This window comes from Gymnoscopelus microlampas (assembly GCF_963454915.1).
Source record: "Gymnoscopelus microlampas genome assembly, chromosome: 24".
Classification (NCBI taxonomy): Eukaryota; Metazoa; Chordata; class Actinopteri; order Myctophiformes; family Myctophidae; genus Gymnoscopelus; species Gymnoscopelus microlampas.
In genome coordinates, this window is record NC_139961.1 from 23,248,347 (window position 1) to 23,265,569 (window position 17,223).

Genomic DNA, 17,223 nt, shown 5'->3' on the forward strand with positions numbered 1-17,223 from the left:
ATATGTAAGTTGTGTGTACAGTACCTCTTGTTCACTTGTGTTGCCTACGTATTTTGCGTATTCGCGTTTTTATATTGATTGTTCTCGTACATACTGGATGGCTTATTGACTGGCTGGCAAGGCTTGTTAGTTGACTGGCTGGCTGGCTGGCTGGCTGGCTGACTTGCACAGTAGGTGACTGACTCACCGGCTGACTGACTGGCTTGCCGGGCTGGCTGGCTGGCTGGCTGCCTGGCACAGTAGGTGTCTTGACTGGCAGGCTCCATCTGATGTGATGTGAGCCGATGCGGGGTGCCTATCTTTATCTGCTGCCAGGCAGCGCCCGCGAGGGCCCAAATGCACACACACAGAGAGAGAGAGAGAGAGAGAGACAGAGAGAGCAGAGAAGGGGGGTTTTTAGGGTACTGTTTATCTGGCAACCGCACCAGCGCTGCTGCTCCGGGAGCAGGTGTCTATGTTAGAGCCCGCCGAGGGGCTCAACCGGGGATGAGAAAGCATTTTCTTTTTTCTCTCTCTGCCTGGGTTGTCTTATTTATTTATTTTTTCCGTTTTTATTTTATTTATTATTTATTTATTTGTTTGTTGCACTTTCTCTCTCGTCGCCTTTGTGGTTTCTTCTTCCTCTCTGCCTCTTCTCTCCTCTCCGTTCCAGAAAGGAGAAAATAAATAAACATTTGAAAACATTTCGTTGCAGGCGGAAACATCATATCTCTGTGTTTCAACGTTTTTTTTTCCTTTTGTCAATTAATGCCTTACTTTATCTCACAAGATTGTTGCGCAAAAGTAGTGAAAATAGCAGATCTACAAGCTCACACGTACACATCGCATATTAACCCATTTAGACTTGGAACGCATCATGTGTCACTTTTTGATTTGAGCAAAAAAAAAAGCATTATTTTACACTTTGGCTATTCAAAAATAGCAGATCTACAAGCTCACGCATGCTGTTATCAATGTTTGCTCCTGACCTGACCTGACGATCTCTCTCTTTCTCTCTCTTGTCATTGTATCTTCTAGGTAAGCCATGCATCCCTGTCTCTACTCCCTGCAGAGCGGTCGCAGAGCGGTCCCTCTTCCTGCATTATGTCATGTGTAACGTATGGTTACATTTTATGGCGAGTGGGTGAATGGTGGCCATCATATGGTCCACTTCTGTTCATGCTATAGTTCATGCAGCTGTGTGGGTTATTTAGCATGTTTGTTTTCCGATGCGGCTCCGTGGCTGTTTGTTTGGGGTGGGGTTTGTACACACGTGCACTCATGTGCACGTGATAGCCGTTGTCTTCGGGCAGAGTGCTTTGTGTGTAGACAATAGAGCGGGTCATTTGTCGAGAGCAGACCAGTAGATTAGAATATCGGAATGTTAGAAATAAGAGTCATATTCATAGGGTTCCATGTGACAAGCATCTTAAAGACGCACTGAAGTGACATTTTCGGTCATTTTATTTTGAAGGTTCAGCCTGAAACGTCGGCTCAACGACTCTAAACCAATCAGAAGGTCCCATCCCTTCAGGCTATGGGACGTTGGATCTCAATCACTTCAGCCGTGCGCAACACGGCTAGTGTTTGTTTACAAGTGAGAGAGAGACGGCCAGTGAAGCACGTTTGCTACTACCTGGCTTATTTCTAACCTATAATTTTTTCAGATATACGTATTTTAGTGTGCAGATGAAGTTTAAAATGAGTAATACACTCATCTTCAATGAGATTCAAAACGGAGTATCTCTGTAATTAAATTCAGCTGTGTTTGAAGAACGTGCAGCTATGGGAATCAAACAGGTGCATGTAATCAAGATTCATTTATATTCATGAAGGCTGCGTTATGTCATCACGCAGCACGTTTTCGTTTACAGGATGTAATTAAGATTGGCTTTTTGGGGACTTTAGATGTAAAAATACACAAAAATTGTCATCTATTTGGCATCTATTGTTAGGTATGCCCATATGATGACCACGGATATGCTCTAAAAGTGTGAAAAACATATTTTTAATTTCACTACACCTTTAAGGCGTTGTTGAGCTTGTAGTTTTTTATAATAATCAAAAATGAAGACATGCAAGGTTTCCAGCCGACAGCAACCAACCAACCAAAAATGATAACAAAATAAAACTAAAAAGAGGTCCGGTTTTACTTGGTGAAAGGTGCACCCCAGGCTCACCTTGCTGTACTGTACCTTCCTCGCCCTCTTGGGTTCTGGCTGGACCGTGGTGAACCTTGACCGGGGGTATTTGTTTGATGCAGAGTAGCGTGAGTCCTCTGCAGCTGTGGGATGACAGGGGGGGTCAGAGAGGTGACCGCGTGCTCCTCCTGCAGCACATGATGCGCCTCCTCCTCCTCCCCAACAACAACTCCCCCCTTCTCCTCCTCTACGTTCAGCGGGAGATGGGGCTATTCGTCACTCCCAGGAAAACCCCCCTACCCCCCGCTCTCTTCCACCTGCCTAAGCCTTTGATACCTCATTCTAACCCCTTCTACTCCTTAGAGACACTGACTGACTGACTGGCTGGCTGTTCGACTGGTTGGCCTGCTGGTTGACCGTCTGACTGGTTGATTAACTGGTTGGTTGTCTGCCATGGTGTAAAAGTAACTAAGTACATTTACTCAAGTACTGTACTTAAGTGGATTGTTTAGAATTTTTACTTTACTGGAGTATTTCCAGTTTTCAGTACTTTTACTTCTACTCCACTACATCTCAGAGAATGTTTTTTGTAATTACTAGTTACTTTGTAGATTTTGATAATTATTACAAAACATACATTACCCACTTCAGCCCTACATTTCGGCCATTTGAAAATAGCAGATCTACAAACTCACATTGCGTCACATCTGTGAGCTTGTAGATCTGCTATTTCAAAAGGTTTTAGTAAAAACCTTGTATAAAACTTGTGAAATGGGACATTCTGCATAATGAGTACTTTTTGTACTTTAAGAACATTTTGATAGCAATACGTTTGTACTTTCACTCATGTAAATGTTGAATTCCGGACTTTAACTTGTAACAGAGTATGTCTGCATTGCAGTATTGATACTTTTACTTAAGTAAAACAAATGTAGTACCTTTTCCACCACTGGTTGTCTGACTGGTTGACTGACTGGACTGGCTGCTCTTTAGACTTTGAGATAAGTGAAACTGCTGGCCTGAGGGTGGCGCTAGAGGAAACGCAATAGGGTCACCAAAATCCACAGAAAATGTTGCGTCAGTCTGTCCAGCTAGTATAGTGTTTCTAGACCAATTGTTTTTAGTGTTTTGGACCAAATTGTCGGACGGACGGCCAGACGGACAAACGGACTGACATTGGCATCCTCAGAGCCCTGCTGCTATTGTGGCTAAAAATAGCACTTTCATATCGATGCTCTGTAGCGGGAAAGTAACACTGGGGGCAACCGGAGCCGTTTTTCTGGTAACCTTTTGAAGTTTTTTGAACTCTCTGTGGGGAAAAAAAGCCTCTCTGCAAAGGCCAAAAGCCCTTGAACAAATATTTGAAAGGATGTGGGGAAAAAAGAAAAGAGATTATGAACCGTCCACAATGGCGAAGAGAAATTCAATATTTAAATTCCGACGGCGAGCCAGCACGGGCCCCTCTAGTGTTACTAAAGAATATTTCTATTAATAATAATTCTCATTAGAGTTAGAGCGAGGTGCAGTCTCCGTACAGCCTAGTCCTTTTGTCAGAGAGAGAGAGAGTCGTGGCGGTGGGCCCGTTCCCCACGGTGAAGGCAGCCATGTTATCCGTTATTTATTTACTTACTTCCATTCTCCTCCTATCTGCTGTAGTCATCTCCCTCCGAGCACGAGCTCCTCTCTCCCCCCTCCTCACGGGGGGGGGGGGGGAGAGAGAGGAGCGGAAGAGAGAGGGAGAAGAATGGAAGGAGAAGGCTTGTTATGTCACACACACTCGCACCCTTAGGGTTTTGTACGTGCCGTGCGCGCCCGCCCGCCCGACCGGGGCTTACGCCGCCAACGGCCGTCCTCCTCCTGCTGTTGCCCGCGTGACAGCGCCCGCCCGCCCCACCCCGCCCCCACCCACCGGGTCGGACGGCTGCGGGGCCGATTGGCTTTTTTGTTCGGTGACAGATACACTCCACAATGTGTCACAGCCGTCGAAACCTGTCACCTCCCTCCGGAGAGGAGAAGATGAGATAGCAGTGAAAGGGAGGTGGAGGAGGAGGAGGGGTGAGGAGGGGTGCAGGTGTGGAAAGTAACTGCGTACATTTACTCAAGTACTGTACTTAAGTACAATTTAAAAGTACTTTTACTTTGAAATGTTGTACTTTTTTACTCCGCTACAATTAACATTAGCTAGTTGCTTTGCAGATTTAGATTATTATTCATTACATTATTAATCAAAATCTTCAGAAAACATCCAAAGTAAAAAATACAGCTTAAGTGGTTAATGATAATTAACTATAGTCCAATAGCATGACGACATAAATGATTCTGATATGGACATTCTGCCTAATGCATACTTTTACTTTTGCTACTTTAAGTATATTTAGCTTCAAATGCTTTTGTACTTTTGCTGTGGTATTGATACTTTTACTCAAGTGCAAAATCGGAGTACTTCTTCCATCACTGGAGGAGGAGAGGAGAGGAGAGGAGAGGAGGAAGGTGCACAAAAGACAGCGCCACACACTTGCAGCCTGTCAGCCCTGTCTATCAGCGCACATTAAAATAGACATGGTCGGGCCTTCTCCTCTTCTCTGTGTGTGTGTGTGTCTCCTGGATACAAGCCTCCATTGTCTTGTCTTGTTCTGGTGGAGGTGGGCAGGAGGTAGCCCCCCCCCCCCCCCCCCCCCCACCCACATCCAAACTCCCCCGGACCCTGGTTTGCTAAGTGCTTACCGACAAGCAGAACTTACCGCTGTCAGCGCAAAGTGCCTCCAGCAGACAGCATGTAGAAACCAATGTTATCTTATTTTTTTTGTTTTTTTTTGTTGCTGCGGTCTCCTTATCGCTGAAAGAGATTTAATTTGGACAGAAAGGCGAGAGGAGACTCACTCATTGTACGCGACGTTCTCCTGTGTACAACAGACGTCAGCGGTACCATGTTGGACGTTTGCGAGGCACCCGGGCTATAGGTGTCGAGTCGACCCCCCAACCCCCCACGGTGTAAACGATGTTTAACTGTCAGTAGGATCTGGTACATGTATGTAACCACTTTGCGGTTGCATTTAGACCCCTCTGTGGAGGGGGTCAAATCTCACATTAATATTCAACATTCAACGACTAGTTGAATACCGTATTATTCCTTTCAGCGTGGCTAGGGACATTTTGCACCGTCACTCTTTGGGAATCGTAGGACTGTAGTGTTTGTATAGTTGAAAGGGTGATTATGCTCCGCGTTATAAGGGGCCGCGTGGCCACGGAAAGCGGTCTTTGAGCTGTCAAATTCTATGGCCAAGACGCACTGGTGCCCTCCTTATTTTTTGGCGGAGTGCCCTGGGCGCGTCAAGCTGAATATAGTTCAACTTTTGAAGAGGAGCAGCGCTGCTCTTTTGATCCTCCTGATTGTGTCTGACAACCCAGTAATTTACGACCCGCTAGGGAATCGTTAGCACTGCACAACCATGAGAAGTCCATGTTTATGTTGTTTTAGCTAAGCTATTTGTGCCAATAAGGCAACGGCTTGAATGCTACAAACGGTGCGTGCATCAATAAACGCTGCGTGCGAGCGCTCTCTGCACATGATATCCAAATACTCCTCCGCTCATAACATGTTATACAATACTGTTGTACCAAAGGACCGTCCACACGAAGAACGCTAACTAAATAACCATAACTATAAATATATCGCTTTAAAAGCACTGACATTTTAAAAACCGTGGATGGCTCTGACTCTGAGAGTCCATGCCACAACTACAACGATGATGGTAGTGAACGACAGCCAATTAAAATCTGAATTTACGTTCAGCACGTTGCTCACGTTCAACATGTTTAGAGAACTTTATCGTTCGTCAATATACTCAACTCTCTATCGTTATAGTTGTCTTTATATCATTGTTTGTGGTCAGACTTTTAACTGAAATGACCATGGGACATATATCAACTGGTTTCAGGTTGTTTTTTTTTTTTTCGCTCGTCCTTTGGAGTTTAAATATAGCTTTTGAGCTAATGAAAACATTGAAGAATGTTATGGTGTAAAGAGAGGCTTCAGGGGAATCTTTTGGAAGTGTCCCAGACAGCAGGAGGACGGGAATCTGCTGTGACAGACGAAGTATAGCATCCCTGCTATGTGGCCAGTCAGGGTCAAGGTATTTTTAAACCGCGCGCGCACACACACGCACACACACACACACACACACACACACACACACACACACACACACACACACACACACACACACACACACACACACACACACACACACACACACACACACACACACACACACACACACACACACACACACACACACACACACACACACACACACACACACACACAGGCACACAGGCCTCCGCGCTATGTGCCACCTGTTGGAGCCTGTCAGCTGTTGAATAACCAGCGGGGTGAGAGACAGAGCCGTATTATTTATTGCCACTACTGTGTCTCATCCTGCGGCCCGCGGCTCCCCCAGGGGTCCTTGAGGGAGTTTAGGGGCGTCCCAAGGTAAATGATTGATAGTTTAGGAACCAAATGGAACCCTTACGGGTCTGTTACTCCGAGAGGGGTACAAATGGAACCGTTTGTATCCTCTCTGAGTAAAAATGAACACTGAGGATTTTACAGTGTGGGGGTCCCAGAGATAACAAACGGCTCTGTGGTCTAATGCAAGGGGTCTTCAACGGTTTCAGGCCAAGGACCCCCTAGCTGAGAGAGAGAGATTAAGCAGGGACCCCCTCTATGTTGTATGAAATTGTGTTTCAGATTCAATTTTTTTTTTACTTGGTCTGCTCTATTTTCCCTCGACGCCATTATTTATTCGGCATTTGAGCGACGGATTCATCACCATTTGATGAGATTTAGCCTCTCAGAACCCAAGACGATTTTGTCCACAATTCCATGCTGTATTGATGTGGTACCAATAGGAGAGATAACAGGCAAACATTGGTCAAATTAACAGTTCATTAATTAAGTAATGCAGATGTTTAACAATAATTGAACTCTTGAGGGAGTAAAATGAAACCAAATGGACCCTTACGAGTCCATTTGGTTTCATTTTACTCTCTCAAGAGTTAATGATCCGTAAGGGTCCATTTGGTTCAGCTCTCCATCATTTAGCTGGGGACCACCTGGAACCCCCTCAAGGACCGCTGGTGGTCCCCGGACCACTGGTTGAGAACCATTGAGTTAGGGCGTTCAGTGTCTTGCTCAAAGACACTTCAACACTAACTAACCCAGCGAGAGCCGGGAATCAAACCTGAATCCCAGTTTTAGTTATAAAACACCATATTAATGTGTTAGTGATATGCAGAGCCCAATAAACTGCCAGGATTTTCATGGGCAAGCTTCAAAAAGAAACAAAAAACATGTTTTTTTTTGGCAGGTATTTAAAACTTTTAGCAATGTGCTATGTAAGATTTTTATTATCAATAATAGACTCAAAGGGGTGAAAACCTTACGGTCACAAAATAAAATAGAATACAATCACTTTACTTGCATAGACAATTAATAGTTTGTTGTTTTGGTTGTTTTCCATTTAGATATTGCTCACTCGGAGGTTTCTCAACCTTTTCCTTTCCCCCCGACAAGGACATGTTCTTGGGAGATTTTCCTCACCCAATTAAGGTTTCTAAGACAGCCGCTGTCGTTTGTTTGCTTTGTTAAACGTGGGCCTTGCAAAGCCCCTCTGAGACGGTAGCAGACTGTAACAGATTAAGGGGATATACAAATAAACCAGACTCCAAATACAATTATCCGTCCCGACGTTCGTTTTTTATTTGTCTGGCGATCAGGCTCGCGTTCGTTCGCACAGGAAAGGAGGAAGAAGAAAACCTCACCGGAAAACAATTACGCAGCCTTATACTGCGGGGTTTGGGACGGGACGTGGGGGTCAGTAGCAGAGGGCGAAATCTCATTGTAATTAGTCTTGTAAGAGCTGGCCACAGCTGCTGCTGCATGAGCCAGGATTTATGAGACAACTGTGAGAGGAGAGAGAGAGAGAGAGAGAGAGAGAGAGAGAGAGAGAGAGAGAGAGAGAGAGAGAGAGAGAAGCAGGGGTATTGATAGTCTCTCCACCAGCGGTGGCGGAAGAAGTACTCAGATTTGTTTATTCTGTAAAGTAAAAGTATGGTACCACAATGTAGAAATACTCCCCTGACAAGTAAAAGTACTGCATTCAAAATCTTGCTTGAGTAAAAGTACAACTATTGGTGTCAAAATATACTTGGACAGTGAAAGTACCAAAAGTAAAAGTACTCCAAATCTTTCGAAAATATCTACGATCGGTGTGTTGCGTCGTGACACCGAATGTGAGCTCGTAGATCGGCTATTTTCAAATAGACGAAGTGTAGGCACTTAAGTGGTACATGTTTGTTTTGTGTAAGCATTGAAAAATGTACATACTCAAGTAACCTAAAAGTACCCCAAACTTGTACTTAAGTACAGCACTTGAGTAAATGTACTTAGTCACTTTGCACCACTGAGGGGGGGGGGGGGGGGGGGGGTCGTACAGCGGGGTCCACACAGTAAAACATAAAACACTGTAGCACACCATGGATATAAGTATTGATCTACTGCCCCGCGCTCCCTTGGGTGAAATAAACAGCGTAGCTGGCACATCCTTTTGTGTAAGCTGCAGGTATTTCTTACCAGCTCCCCCCCCCCCCAACCCCTCACCCCCCCCCCCCCCCCCCCAGTTATATGGACACAGCCACCGCCTGTAAAACTACCTCTTACTGTGTGCCTCTTTCAACCAACACGGTGTGGATGCCTTGTTGTTGAAATGTGCAATACAAATAAAACTGAAACAGAATCAGGTTTATTGTCACATCACAGTTTTTACAGGTATAACTCAGTAGGTGAAATTCGTTTTTTTTTTTCGTGCGAGCGCCATCATAAACTTGCCTGGCCTTGCCTTTCAACAGAGCAGATTGACCTGCATCGGTGGGGGGGATTCTCAAGCACTTGAACCCTAGCATCCCAATTCTGGGGCGAACATGCACTGAAAATAGCTGATCAGTGAAATTATTTGGTGTAACGGGAAATACTATTGGACCTAGGATCTAGTATAGAGCCCTGGGGGACCCCAGGCAACTAAGTAGGGTTTAAGTCAAGGACCCCCCAGTTTGATATGCATTAGACCAGGGGTCTTCAACAGGGGGTCCGGGACCCCTAGGGGGTCCTCAGAGTTACTACAGGGGGGGCTGCCAAATCTTTGTGCGATATGATTTTTTTTGTTTTTACATTAACCACTTGAACCCTAGCAACCCTATTCTGGGAGCCCAAAATAGCAGATCTACAAGCTCACAACGCCTCGTGCTGCGAGGCGCTGTGAGCTTGTAGATCTGCTATTTTTGGCAAAGAGGTATACAGGTATACAGACCTTGATATGAAAAGGATTGAACACCACTGCCCTAACTGCTCCCGATGAGCAGGTTGGTGTCTTGCATGGTTTCCCTCTGCCGTCTGTGTGTGTGAATGCGTGTGAATAGGTGAATGTAATGCACATCGTACAAGTGCTTTTGGATAAAAGGCGCTGTTACAGTATAAATGCACCGATTACCATTTTTATCATCCCCGATATGACACGAGGGGGTCCCGTCAATGAGGAAAGTGACTGGCTTGTTATGTTTTCTCCGTAATGAGCTTTGGTGATTCTGTTCAGATGTTCATCTCTGCGGATACGGGTTGGATTACGCAAATTCTGCCAGGATCAAACGTATACATATTCATAGATCGTGGGAATCATAAATGAGGTTCCAAAGATAGAGGTGCTGTAAGGCTCCTGTATAGGGACGTTTATCAGTGGAGAAAAATGCTTCGCATTATTGTGTACGTTTATTCAACAGAGATGATTGTTCTAAGAATTTAAGAACTTAAACCCTACACTTCTTTGATCGGGGTCCCCCAGGTCTCTATAATTGGTTTGCTACTTTTTTTCCCTACAGAAAATGTCTTTGCCGATAATTGCCGAGCTACAAGTTCACAACGCGACATGTTGTGAGCTTGCAGATCTGCTATTTTCACCGAATGTTCGCTTAGTTACTTTGCAAACATAAAGTATTACATCATAAAACATACATTAACCACTTTAGCCCTATTTTATTCCTAGGCTATTTGAAAATAGCCGATCTACAAGCTCACAACGCGTCGCTTCGCGACACGTTGTGAGCTTGTAGATAGCTATTTTCAAACATTTTAGTACTTTTACTTTTGGTACTTTAAGCACATTTTTATACCAATACTTTTGTGCTTATACTCAAGTACATTTTGAATTCCGGACTTTTACTTGTAACAGAGTATTTCTATTTTGCAGTTTTGATACTTTTAAATAAGTAGAATATCTGAGTACTTTTTCCACCACTGGCGACATGTTGTGAACTTGTAGATCTACTATTTTCACCGAATGTTCGCCCCCCAGAATAGGGACACTAGGGTTCATGTGGGTAAACCACACACAGAGCTTTAGCTGTACACGGGGGCGTACTTACGGACAAGACGCAACAGCAAAAGGTTAATGTCATATACTTTAGTAGTGAATCATATGACCTTAGCTTTATTATTGTTATGTTGGTGCACGGTATTTACGGACCTTACCACACTTACATTTTGCTGCCTGTACCTGTGTGAATACTAGTGACAAATAAACCTTGATTCTTGAAGTGCTCTAGGTACGCTTTGCAGTCCAAACATCAGCATGGTAGAGACTAGAGTGGTATTTATTTACTGCTGGCTGGACAGAAGAGGACACTGCTACAGTACAGTGCGAGCACTGGTGGAAAGTAACAGAGTGCATTTACTCAAGTACTTTTACTGAAGTAAAACCTGAGCACTTCTTCTTCCACCGCTGAGAAATGAGCAGCGAACTGACTGTTCCTCCTGTCTTGTCCTTGTCCTATTGTTTGGTGTCACAAGGCCCTGCACTCTCTGTGGCCTGTAGCTGCCAGGATGAAGCAGCCTTGTACCGCAGCACAGAGCGCCGTGCACGTCCGAGGTCGCACACGCTGTCGGCACACAAAGTGCCGTCCATTGTGTTTACCTCCGTCGTGCACTGTTTGTTTGTGTGGGCGCGTGCATGTGAGCATGCGTTTGCAACATCGGCTGTTTGTTGCACATGCATGCATATCATGCTTGAGAGCATGTGCTTACAGGACAGTGTGTATGTGCGCGCGCGCGCGCGGCTGTGTGTGTGTGTGTGTGTGTGTGTGTGTGTGTGTGTGTGTGTGTGTGTGTGTGTGTGTGTGTGTGTGTGTGTGTGTGTGTGTGTGTGTGTGTGTGTGTGTGTGCGTGTGATGGGGCTGGTGAATTAATATTTGAATATCGAATATTCCTCGATTATGGGGAAAATATGTATATTTGAATATGAAAATTAATATTCGAATATAAAAATGTTTAAATTAACTTTTTATTTTATTAAGTTTGTTATGTTTATTTGACAGGGACAATACAAAAAATAATATATCAAGTTATAAACACAAACAAAAGATATGTTTTATTGGATCCGAGCACTCGATACATTGTTTTTTGTATTATTTCTGTAATTTTTTCTTTTTGTTTAAAACAATTTTTCTTATATATATATTTTTATAATAATAATAATAATAATAATACTTGAATATATTCAAATATCTGCCAATTTTTAAGACCAATATTCGAATATCATTTCTGAGGACAGCCCTAGTGTGTGTGTGTGTGTGTGTGTGTGTGTGTGTGTGTGTGTGTGTGTGTGTGAGTGTGTGTTTACGTGCGCGAGCACGCACCCCAGACCTCCCCGTTATAGCTCCCCTCTCAGCACCCGTATCTTTTGACACGGGAGGCCATTTTAACAATCGCTCCGCGTTCTAATTTTGGTGGGTTGAAGATAAGCGACATACCCGACTATAGGCCACTTTATCTGACCCCCTTCGCTTGAGTGCCAAGCTCTCCCTCTGGCACACGACAAAAAGAGGCTCTGCTCCAGTCACCACTGCTGGGATGTGATGTGTGTGGGCGGGCGGGCAGTACTCAAATGCTTTACTTAACCCATTGAGACCTGAAGCCGATTCTACATCTCCTAAATCTCAACAGTTTTCTGAAAAACGTATGTTTCTATATCAGTGGTGCTCAAACTTTTTCATGTCAAGGACCCCCAAAATTATATGTATTTGGCCGCGGACCCCCATCAAAATATTTTGTTCCAGGGACCCACCAGAGGCAAAGATTTGAGTTAAAAATGTTCGCTTTAAAAATATATATATTCAAAGATTTGCACACATCTTCACGATTTTTCAAAAATAGCAGATCTACAAGCTCGTAGCGCGGCACTCGGTGCCGCGCTATGAGCTTGTAGATCTGCTATTTTTGAATAGCCCAAAGTGTAAAATAATGCTTTTTAGCTCAAATCTAAAAATGACACAGTTCCGGGTCTTAATGGGTTAAGTAAAAGTACCAATACTGCAATATAGCAATACTCTGTTACAGGTAAAAGTCCAGAATTCAAAATAAAAGTACAAAAGTATTGTCATCAAAATATACTAAAGTGCCAAAAGTAAAAGTACTAAATGTTTGAAAATAGTAGATCTACAAGCTCACAACGTGTTGCGATGCGATGCTCACAACGCAACGCATCGCGATGCGATGCACACAACGCGTCGAGCTTGTAGATCGGCTGTTTTCAAATAGCCTATGTATAAAATAGGGCTAAAGTGGTTAATGTACGTTTCATAATATCATAATTTATGTCTGAAAAGTGACTGGTAACTAAAAGTTTTCAAACAATTGTAGTGGAGTAAAAGTACAATATTTGCCTCTGAGAAGTAGTGGAGTAGAAGTATTGGAAATTGGAAATGCTCAAGTAAAAGTACAAATACCTCAAAATTGTACTTAAGTACAGTACTTGTACTTAGTAATTACTTTCCACCACTGGTGGGGGGGGGGGGGGGGGGGGGGGGGGGCTTTGATTGTGCATTTTTTGGCTCAGGGGCCCTCTTGGAAAATCTCGCAAGCGTTTGCTTGTTCGTTCGGGGTGGTGGGCCATTTTGCAACAGAGCCAGAGGCTATATGGCTATATTTGGAGGTCCTTGGCATGGAAAGGTTTGGGAACCCCTGTTCTTCTTTCTTACCCCTGTTTATTATTATCAGGCCCTGACAGGAAGAGGAGGGATGACGCAGGTGTGTCCCGTTAATACGAGCACACGCAACTGGTTTGATTCCCCTGAGCTCCTGTAGAGCAGCTGTTGTTATTTGAGTGTCTTGGCGGTGCGTGTGACAAACTGGTTGACGCTTCGTTTTCTTCAGGGACATTAATTATTACATCCATCATCTCTCTCTCTACCTCAGTGCTTCTCAAAGTATTTTGGCTGCAGTTCCCCCCCTTTCCCTTTATCTATTGTACCCCCTTTACCCAACTACAGCATTTTGCTTATAAAACTGCAAAAGAAAAGCACATATATGCTATGAATGAATGATAGTGAGATAAATAAGAAATAGAGTTTGGAGTGAAAGAGTTGTGAATGAGCAGATTGAATTGAAATTGTGGCCTTGAGTAGTCCAGGTTTGAGTCAGGTTTTAGATATGATTTGGTTCAACACTTTACACGGCATGGTAAGTTTGTAGATCACATTGTGGCGAGTTATGAGCTTGTCGTGGCAAGAACTGTATATGGCTAAGAAAATACCCTCCCGTTTTCTTTAATAAATTGACCCCTCACATAAACGGAAAGCCTCTGGACCAAGCACATTTATAATGCATTCACAGTCGCGTTTCGATGCTTTTGAGTTTATTTGACAAAAGCACTTGGAGCGAATACAATGCAATACAATGTAGTTTGTTTCAGACTTCTAGAGCAACGGGGGGGGGGGGGGGTTGACTTTGCCAATTGATTCTGTCATGACACACACGCGCACACACACACACACACGCGCGTCAATCCCAGTAAACACTTCTGTATTGGTGGGACAACCTTGACCTGGCCGCTGTTTGTACTCTATTTTTCAGAGCGATATCGGACTGTAATAACACACGCACACACACATGCACGCGAGCGCGCACGCACGCACGCACGCACGCACGCACGCACGCACGCACGCACGCACGCATGCACGCACGCACACACATGCACACATGCACACATGCACACATGCACACACACACACACACACACGCACACACACGCACGCACACACACGTACACACACACGTTATGACATCACGCAGAGTGTAGTTTTGTGATCTCATTCACTAAATCTAGGTCAGCCAATTCTATGAATCTCATTCCACGATCCCTGCCTCTGCGCTTGTTTGGCGACAGAACACAGCGGTGTTGGACGCGCGCGGAGCGACTTAAAAGATTTATGGCTTTCTCGCTCCTCTCGTTGTTTTCCTCCGCTGCGTGTCAGTCAGTCAGCGCGGCGTAAACGGGACTCCGTGGACGGGGTTTGGGGCATGAATATCCCATGAGTGACTCTTCTCCTCGTTCCTTTTACTCCACAGTCCCCTCGTCGCTCTCGCGCGTCGATCTTCATCCAAGGTGACATCTAAGGTATAACCACTTAAAAACCCCTATGGTATACTTAGTCGGTCCGTGGTCCCTCGGGTCATTCTCAACCTTTTTTTATTTATTTCAAGGACCCACTGTTTGATATGCATTAGACCAGTGTGGTGTTCATGCACGTTCCGAGTTCGCACACGCTGTCAGAACACCCCCTGTAATCCCCCGGGTTACAGGGGGTCCCCAGCAAAATGAGTTAATACAGTATCACAGTCATTCTAACCTCTTTATCCATTTATACGTTGGCTATTCAAAATGGTCGGATGCGCATCACATCTGCTATTTTTGGACATTTTTTGATAATATTGAAAATGTTTGGAAAACTTTTAATATATTTCTTAAAACAAATCTTCTCTTCTGGGGGTCCCTGCCACAAAACATTGTCAGTTACGGGTCCACAGCCAAATATATAACAATTTGGGGGTCCTTGACACCAAAAGGTTTGAGAACTCACTGCATTAGACCCCCATTTGATAATGATTTTTTGTCTCTGGGACCCCAGTCTACCATGTAAATCCTCAGTGTTCATTTAACTCAGAGAGTGCTCAAATGGAACCAAATGGACCCATTTGGACCTGTAAGTGGGGGGGTCCGGTCCGGCGGGTGCCCGGTGTCGGGTCATGTTCGGCTAGGCGGTGGATGTCCGGAACCGCCAATTCTGGACATAATGGGCATACGGCAGTGTCGATTTCGTCGACTAAAATGATGACGAAAAATGTTCGTCAACTACCTTTTTTTCATTGATGAAAATGTAATAAAAACTAAGCTATGATGACTAAAACTAAGATACATTTATTGACAATTTTGTCAACAAATAAAAACTAGACTAAACTGTTAGTGAGGGACTAGTGGAGAAGAGATCTAGTAGAACTGAAAGACGAGTCATTTTATGCTTGGTTGCCCCGTGGGTCAACCCCGCTCTGAAAATAGCAGATCTACAAGCTCACAACGCGTCGCAGCGCGACACGTTGTGAGCTTGTAGATCGGCTATTCTCAGCATGCAACCAAGTGTAAAATCAGCCATTACGACGCCATCAAGGCACCGCCAAAATACATTTTAGTCGACTAAATCAACTGTAGATTTAATCGACTATAATCTTATGATATTTAGTCGACTAAAACTAGACAAAAACTAAAACATTTCAGAAGACTGAAATATTTGACTAAATGGAATTTTATTCAAAAGACTATGACTAAAACCGATTCAAAATTTGCTGTCAAATTCAACACTGGCATACGGTATACTACTGATGGCATCAGGGATCTCCATATATGGACATAAAAGGGACACGGACAGACAGATACAGGGATCTCCATATATGGGCATAAATAGACGGGTACAATGGGTGTCTTATAATCTTATATTATAAGTTCCTGGTCTAGGCAATGAACAGTGCAGCCCTTTCTGATGTTACGGTGTCCAGTCCAAGATGTATTAGAATCTGCAACGCTATCTTATTATATTATATAATATGACTTAAAGCACATTTTAGTCACTTCACTTTATCACAGACCCATTTACAGTATATTCCACCCGGGGATTAACCTGCAAATCACACTATAAAGTCATTCAATGACCCTCTGTTCTCTGTTGGCTGTTAAGTCACCGCTTCTCTTTATCCCCAGAAGCACAGAGGGGGAATGAGAGGACATTGGTCATGTTGAGGAGATTGTGTCCCAACATTGGCCAGATGCTATCTTTAAATTGCTATTGTCTTCACTTGCTGCCCTGTGTGTCTCTCTCTGTGTGTGTGTGTGTGTGTGTGTGTGTGTGTGTGTGTGTGTGTGTGTGTGTGTGTGTGTGTGTGTGTGTGTGTGTGTGTGTGTGTGTGTGTGTGTGTGTGTGTGTGTGTGTGTGTGTGTGTGTGTGTGTGTGTGTGTGTGTGTGTGTTGTCCTCTGTGTACTTGTAATGTGTGTGTGTGTGTGTGTGTGTGTGTCAGTGAGACTGAACTTGGATCATGCATCATACACACGCGTGTGCCACGTGCACGTGTACAGTACGGCATGCGTCCGCAATCCGTATCTTGAGTGCGTATAACGCGCGCGCAGAGGTCTTTTGCGTGCGTGTTGCTCGTGTGTTTTGTGCGAGGCCTGGCGTGTTCCGCGTGCGTTTTTCGAGAGTGCTGAGGGATGGAAGCCGCTGCTTCCGATCGATAGATGGCTAAAGCTTGACGGAGTATTTACCTCTTCTTAGCAAGCAGATCAGTGCTGATGCGAGAGCAGATATCCCCGTCGGGCCCGTGACCCCCCGCGGTTTTCCCGACAGCTAAAAGAGGAACGGAAGGGAGGTGCACAGCTGATACTCTTTGGGCATAAGGTGACTCTCCACCAAACGGATTACTTCAGACTACTACAGTACACACTCTAGACTAGCAGTATTTCTGCAAAAGTTGGCATTTAGTTCAGCACAAACTGTCGGCCGACGTTAATGAGGGCTCATTATTACAGGCAGCGTTGCCATGTTTTGTGAGAGAAATAAGCAACCAGGTCTAGGAAAACAAGCCCAAAAGAAGCCATTTGGGCCACATGAGCACTTTAAACGTTTAAGTTTTCAAATAATTGTAGTGGAGTAAAAGTGCAATATTTGCCT

The 17,223-nt window shown here is 44.3% G+C and overlaps 2 protein-coding genes across 2 annotated transcripts in view; one reads left to right on the forward strand and one right to left on the reverse strand.

Annotated features, from left to right (window-relative positions):
- Nucleotides 1-17,223, forward strand: part of LOC311040606 (receptor tyrosine-protein kinase erbB-4-like) — a gene marked incomplete at its 3' end in the record, with an annotated part of 466,936 nt that overhangs the window by 66,781 nt on the left and 382,932 nt on the right. The window lies entirely within an intron of this gene.
- LOC311041008 (uncharacterized protein) overlaps nucleotides 1-17,223 on the reverse strand; it is a gene marked incomplete at both ends in the record, with an annotated part of 84,107 nt that overhangs the window by 8,963 nt on the left and 57,921 nt on the right. Inside the window, 4 exons of the mRNA XM_084051445.1 lie at nucleotides 2,175-2,263; nucleotides 3,059-3,151; nucleotides 3,956-4,120; nucleotides 16,818-16,899. Coding sequence (XP_083907571.1) covers nucleotides 2,175-2,263; nucleotides 3,059-3,151; nucleotides 3,956-4,120; nucleotides 16,818-16,899 — 429 coding nt within the window. The remainder of the gene's footprint in view (nucleotides 1-2,174; nucleotides 2,264-3,058; nucleotides 3,152-3,955; nucleotides 4,121-16,817; nucleotides 16,900-17,223) is intronic.